Below are 7,051 nucleotides of genomic sequence, written 5' to 3'. Positions count from 1 at the left end.
AAAAAAGGGACATTTCACACTTTTATAGTTATCTTTACAATGAAAGTGTTTTAGGACATTTGTTTTAGTAGTCTGTGATGACTTTTTCACCTTTTGTCAGCCTCATTTATATGTAAACGTTGCCTTTTTGTGCTTTTCCCACACCCAGACTTTTGATCTTCAATGATAAAAATGAATAGTAAAAAAACATTTTTTTTCTAATGTTTTAAAATATCATTAAATGAAATATCAGTAAAATAATCAAACTATAATTGGAGTATTTAATGTCATATAACTGTTTATGACTTTACGACTTTATTCTTTTGATATTACGATTTTATTCTCATAATGTTAAGAGTTTATTCTCGTAATTTTATGACTATTATCATTGCAACTTCATCTCATAATTTTACGACTTTATTCTCGGAATAGAAGAAAAAAAAAATCTCTACCTTGGCCCTAATAGTCCGTGGTAATAAAGGTATAACTGTCTATGGGCAAAATGTCATAAAGTCCATGTTTCTACGTGACGTCAGCGTTGGAACGCATACACAGTAGGAACGCCCACGCATCACTGTGACATCACAGCCCTCAAAGCAGGGCTGTGACGTCACAGTCACTCTGCTTTATAAGCAAAAGAACTGGTTCCCCCTGATTCTTGCCTTGACGTTAGACGAAGAAAGACACCAATTGGATTTCCAAGCAAATCTTTAAGGAATTTCATTAAGAAACATTTAAACATGAAGCAAAATTACAACGGAGACATTCGATTCAAAGCCCAGAGGACACATCTGAGTTACACCTTACAGAGTCTGATGGAGAAATATCGTCAATGAAAGTTATCAGAACGATAGAAAAGTCCTGCAGCAAAGTGAAAATGTTGAAGTGACCCTCAGCTTAGGATATGATGGCGCCTATAAGACTAAAACACAGGCCAATCATTCCTGTTGAAAACAAAACAACTTGAGAAAGATGAAAATCAAAATGATTTCCCTCAGTTCCACATCACACAAGACCATGAACTATTAAATTATGTTCAAGAAATGGATCTTCCTCTGGAGCAAACCCAAATTCTTCAGTCATGGTTTAAAGAAGGTGTATGTTTTACAAAAGAGACAGAGAAGAGAATCAAGGCAGAAAAACAATGTCAATTATATAAGGAAGCGCAGAGACGCTCTCTTGAAGAATTAAAAAATGGCAGCGCATGTGTGAATCACGCATAAACGCCACAGCACATGTTTTAAGGCAGCAGACAAGTATTCTAACAGAATCAAAGGAACTCTTTACAGAATTGAAGGAAACAAAATTTGATTTAAAAGAACTAGAAGAGCGACTGAAGTCTGCCAATAAGGTTATTCAAAAGTATTCAGCAGTAGTACAAAGAGAACGAGAAAAACGCGCTATGACTGAGAAAAAATTCAAAGTTTGCCATCAAGGTTTGTCAGTGTATGGTTGATTCAGGCTCCTCAGATTGTGAATCTGTGATTTTCAAAGAGGACCATGATTCAGTTATTCTCCAAGAGAGACCAGTCTGTCATAATACAGTTGTTGTAGAGGCTCTGGTTCATGAAGATCATCGAAGAAGTCTCCATTTGTGAATCTGAGATAGACACCGAAGAATCTGTTCCCACGTCTGAGATCCTTCCAGCACCTGAGAATCCTCAAGGTAGGGTCAGTATGAAAATGCCAGAAGCAGAATACACTAATGATCATGTAATCTGGCGACACGTTGAGGAATCTTTCAGTTCTATCCCTCTGCATCCGCCTAAGACTGCCAAAAAGCCGACAATTTGAGGTTCCACTTTGTGATTTTGAGATAATTGAAGAGCCTCCAGTTTGGGATTGGAAGGTTTATATCCATGACCCATTTTATCATTCTGATATTCAAAGGGAGGGCATTCTGTGATAATACAACTGTCGAAGAGGCGATGCTTTGTGATTCTGACACTTATAAAGAGGTTCCAGCTTATGGTTGCGAGATTTTTTAAGAGATCCCAGTTTATGATGCTGATATTGTCCAAGATGGCCCAGTCCGTAATAATACAGTTGTTGTAGAGGCAATGGTTCATGAATCTGAGATCATCAAAGAGGTCTACATTTGTGAATCTGAGATCGACAGAGACTAATCTGTTCCCACGTTGGAGATCCTTCCAGTATCTGAGAATCCTCAAGGCGGGTCGGTATGAAAGTGCCAGAAGCAGACAACGCTAATTTTCTTGTATCCTTGTGGAGACGCTTTCAGGAATTTTTCAGTTTTGTTCCTCGACATCCTTCTAAAACTGCCCAAAAGCCCACACTTTGTGATTCTGAGATTGTTGAAGAGCCTCTAGTTTTGGATTGAAAGGTTTATAACCAGGGCCTAGTTTATGATTCTTGTCCAAGGGGAGCCAGTGAGGGCAGTCAGTGATGATGCAATTGGTGAAGACGCCCTGCTTTGTGATTCTGAAAGTTATGAAGAGGTTCCAGCTTGTGGTTCAGAAATTTTTGAAGAGATTCCACTTTATGATTGTGAATTAGTCCGTGATAATACAGTTGTTTTAGGGGCCCTGGGTCATGAATCTGAGGATAATATATCGATGTGGAAACGGACGAAGAATTTTCTCACTCACGCACATCATAAAGTATAATTGCAAAAAGTGATTTACCCTTCCTTCCTTCCTTCCTTCCTTCCTTCCTTCCTTCCTTCCTTCCTTCCTTCCTTCCTTCCTTCCTATCCCCTTTCCATCTACCTACCTACTTACCCACCTACCTACCCTACCCCCTTACCATCTACCTACCACCCACCTACCTCTCTACCCATCTACCTACCTACCTACCTACCCACCCACCTCTTAACCCAGCTACCCACTCACCATCCTACCTACCCACCTACTTACCTGCCTATCTACCTATTGTCCTGTCCTCCCACCATAACTTCTGCTCTTACATTAATGAAAGAGCATCATGCACGTAAAAAGTTGCCTAACTCCATAATTTCCCACCAATGTGTCACTGGCCCTCCCAAACAACTCACATCTTTGTTAGTGAAGCTGAGCGCTCCCACATGTCTTCCTTCGGGGTGCCCCTTAAGATTAAGATCCAAAATAAAATTCTGAGATTAAAGTCAGCATTCTGAGAAAAAAGTAAGAATTCTGAGAAAAAAGTCAGAATTCTGAGAGTAAAGTCAGAATTCTGAAATTAAAGTCAGAATTCTGAGGAAAAAAGTCAGAATTATGAGATTAAAATCAGAAATCTGACAAAAAATTCAGAATTCTGATATTAAAGTCAGAATTCTGAGAAAAAAGTAAGAATTCTGAGAAAAAAATCAGAATTCTGAGAGTAAAGTCAGAATTCTGAAATTAAAGTCAGAATTCTGAGGAAAAAAGTCAGAATTATGAGATTAAAATCAGAAATCTGAGAAAAAATTCAGAATTCTGAGAAAAAAAAGTCAGAATTCTGAGAAAAAGTCAGAATTCTGAGAGTAAAGTCAGAATTCTGAGAGTAAAGTCAGAATTCTGAGGAAAAAAGTCAGAATTATGAGATTAAAATCAGAAATCTGAGAAAAAATTGAGAAAAAATTCAGAATTCTGAGAAAAAAAGTCAGAATTCTGAGAAAAAAAGTCAGAATTCTGAGATTAAAATCAGAAATCTGAGAAAAAATTCAGAATTCTGAGATTAAAGTAATAATTTTGAGGAAAAAGTCAGAATTCTGAGGGAAAAAAAATCAGAATTCTGAAATTAAAGTCAGAATTCTGAGAAAAAAAGTCAGATTTCTGAGAGTAAAGTCAGAATTCTGAGATTAAAGTCATAATTTTGAGGAAAAAGTCAGAAATCTGAGAAAAAAAATCAGAATTCTGAAATTAAAGTCAGAATTCTGATATTAAAGTCAGAATTCTGAGAAAAAAGTAAGAATTCTGAGAAAAAAATCAGAATTCTGAGAGTAAAGTCAGAATTCTGAAATTAAAGTCAGAATTCTGAGGAAAAAAGTCAGAATTATGAGATTAAAATCAGAAATCTGAGAAAAAATTCAGAATTCTGAGAAAAAAAAGTCAGAATTCTGAGAAAAAGTCAGAATTCTGAGAGTAAAGTCAGAATTCTGAGAGTAAAGTCAGAATTCTGAGGAAAAAAGTCAGAATTATGAGATTAAAATCAGAAATCTGAGAAAAAATTGAGAAAAAATTCAGAATTCTGAGAAAAAAAGTCAGAATTCTGAGAAAAAAAGTCAGAATTCTGAGATTAAAATCAGAAATCTGAGAAAAAATTCAGAATTCTGAGATTAAAGTAATAATTTTGAGGAAAAAGTCAGAATTCTGAGGGAAAAAAAATCAGAATTCTGAAATTAAAGTCAGAATTCTGAGAAAAAAAGTCAGATTTCTGAGAGTAAAGTCAGAATTCTGAGATTAAAGTCATAATTTTGAGGAAAAAGTCAGAAATCTGAGAAAAAAAATCAGAATTCTGAAATTAAAGTCAGAATTCTGATATTAAAGTCAGAATTCTGAGAATAAAGTCAGAATTCTGAGATTAAAATCAGAAATCTGAGAAAAAAGTCGAAATATGAGGGGAAAAAATCATAATTCTGATATTGAAGTCATAATTTTGAGGAAAAGGTCAGAAATATGAGGAAAAAAAAATCATAATTCTGATATTAAAGTCAGAATTCGAAAAAAAGTCAGAAATCTGAGGGAAAAAAGTCAGATTTTTTCCCCCATATTAAACTGAAAAAATATTTAAAAATCAGTAAATTATTTTTTCTGTGGCCCTAATCCTCTTCCGTACTTGCATGCTGTTTCATTTGTGCATTTTATTCCATCACTGCTTTGGTTTAAACTGTGGCGCCCTGCAGAATAAGCACTACGTCAGAATAGGATTAGGAGCTGTGGGCTGGCCCTGCATATCACCGGATCTCCTCCAGCTCCGCTTCTCCGCTGCAGTTATTGCTCTGTCGGCGTGGAGGACGCACCGGTCCACATCTCTCGCTCCCTAAAACCGCCTCCCGTTTCCCCGCTGCTGATATGAGCGCAGATCGAGGCTGAAATCTTCCGCCGAGAGGAGAAAACCTGAGCGCCCGTTTCTATCTCAGCAAGAAGAATCGGAGCGGAGGATGCAGTGATGCTGTGAGGAAGCCGCGGCTGGAGGAAAGAAGTTCTGCTGAACAGCGAGCCCAGATGTTGGTCTGCTGATCTCCGATCCAGAGGATATGGTCCCCGGGGCCCCCAGCACTACGACCGCCACCACCACCACCATGCTCCCCGCCTCGGAGGCTGCCAAAATCTACCAGACCAACTACGTCCGCAACTCCCGCGCGATCGGCGTCCTGTGGGCCATCTTCACCATCCTCTTCGCCATCGTCAACGTGGTTTGCTTCATCCAGCCCTATTGGATCGGGGACGGCGCGGACACCCCGCAGGTGGGCTACTTCGGTCTGTTCCACTACTGCATCGGGAACGGCATGTCCCGGGACCTGGTCTGCAAGGGCAGCTTCATGGAGTTCAACAGCATCCCCTCCGGCGCCTTCAAGGCTGCGTCCGTCTTCATCGGCATGTCCATGGCGCTGGTGCTCACCTGCATCACCTGCTTTGCGCTCTTCTTCTTCTGCAGCACCGGAACCGTGTACAAAATCTGCGGCTGGATGCAGCTGGCTGCAGGTAGGGGGTCATTCTGGCTCTGAGGAGCATCCTAAAGATTTAAACTAAACCTTAGAGACCGACTCACCTGTGATCCACACGTGCTCTGCTCTATACTGTGCTGCAAAGCTGTTAAACTTTCCCATCCGTTTCTATTTAACAATGAATGGCAGCATCATGGTGAGGTTATTGGAGTTAACAGACCAACACATGTGACATTCATTTCAGGGGTGTCAAGCAGGGGCGGATCCAGGATTCTAGGAGATCATGGGCTTAGGCAAGGCAAGGCAAATTTATTTGTATAGCACAATTCAGTACAAAGACAATGCAAAGTGCTTTACATGATTAAAATATAGGAAAATAAAACAGAATTAAAGCAAGTAGGAACAAAAATAAATGCAGAAACAAAAAAAAAAGAACATTAAAGACAGTTGGACTAAAGAAAATAAAAAAGTTAAAGTAATGATGCTTCAGTTGAACTATAACAGTTGAGCCTTGAGAGTGACGATGAGAGAGTAGAGTTTCTGGTAAATCAACATTTTCTAATGTAAAATATGACAGATTATTGGATTAAATACATTTCTAGTATGCAACATACTATCACACATAACAATTCCCCCTCTATAACATGGGAAGAAATTAATGTACCAGCAAGTCTTTAACTGTGTTTATTCCTCTCTTCAAACTCTGGATTTGGTGACATTTGATCATTATTTGCTAAAGTTATGAGAGGAAAATTAAATATTTAAGCCACCGGATATAATCCAAAAACTAAACAAATCCTGTTAATTTTGAAACTTTATTAATTTTATTAACTTTATTTGAATTTTTTTTTCTATATTATGTTTTAAACATTTATTATTTTGTAGTTTGAAATCCGAAAGAGTTTAAATAAATACGACTGTTGGTTTGACATTCTTCATTAATTATATTTTCAATTCTCAAACATTTTGAATTGAGAATTCTTTCGGGATGGAAAGAGAAACATCTTCCAAATTGGAAAACAAAGTCCAGTTGTCAACAATGGGTGGTGAGGTTGCTCGAGGACTCAGATGCAGAGACGAGTGAAGCAGAGATGAGTTCTAAGAGGTTTAATGGCAGACCAAAGGTAGCAGAGGCAGAAATCCAAAAATCCAACTTAAAATATTAAACAAACCAAAACCATGGAGACATGGAGACCATGAAAGAACCAGCACTGAGTGACTGCAGAGGTGGAGTATTTCAGGAGAACAAAACAAAGTATGGACTAACGAGCTGAATGAGAAGCAGGTGTGGGTGGAACTGGCAAGAGGGAATCCAAGGGGAAAGAAAACAATCACAAGGGGGCAGCAGAGAGTAACCAAAGAATGCTAGAATATCATGGAAAATAAAAACAAAACAACTGATAACAGAAAACTCAGAGTCACAACAAATGAAAACCATAACCCCAGTGTTTTTGGTTTGAACTTTTTTTTGAAATATTTATAAAT

The 7,051-nt window shown here is 38.2% G+C and overlaps 1 protein-coding gene across 1 annotated transcript in view; it reads left to right on the top strand.

Moving 5' to 3' along the window:
* The first annotated feature begins 4,827 nt into the window (after positions 1–4,827).
* Positions 4,828–7,051, top strand: part of lhfpl3 (LHFPL tetraspan subfamily member 3) — a 56,925-nt gene continuing 54,701 nt past the window's right edge. The window contains exon 1 of the mRNA XM_038297082.1: positions 4,828–5,603. Within this exon, the coding sequence (XP_038153010.1) occupies positions 5,156–5,603 (448 nt within the window). The 5' untranslated portion in view covers positions 4,828–5,155. The remainder of the gene's footprint in view (positions 5,604–7,051) is intronic.

Source organism: Cyprinodon tularosa, unplaced genomic scaffold (genome assembly GCF_016077235.1).
Source record: "Cyprinodon tularosa strain WSP-4 unplaced genomic scaffold, ASM1607723v1 ctg381, whole genome shotgun sequence".
Classification (NCBI taxonomy): domain Eukaryota; kingdom Metazoa; phylum Chordata; class Actinopteri; order Cyprinodontiformes; family Cyprinodontidae; genus Cyprinodon; species Cyprinodon tularosa.
Note: the sequence above shows the minus strand (reverse complement) of the source record. Positions and strands in the feature narration are given on the sequence as shown.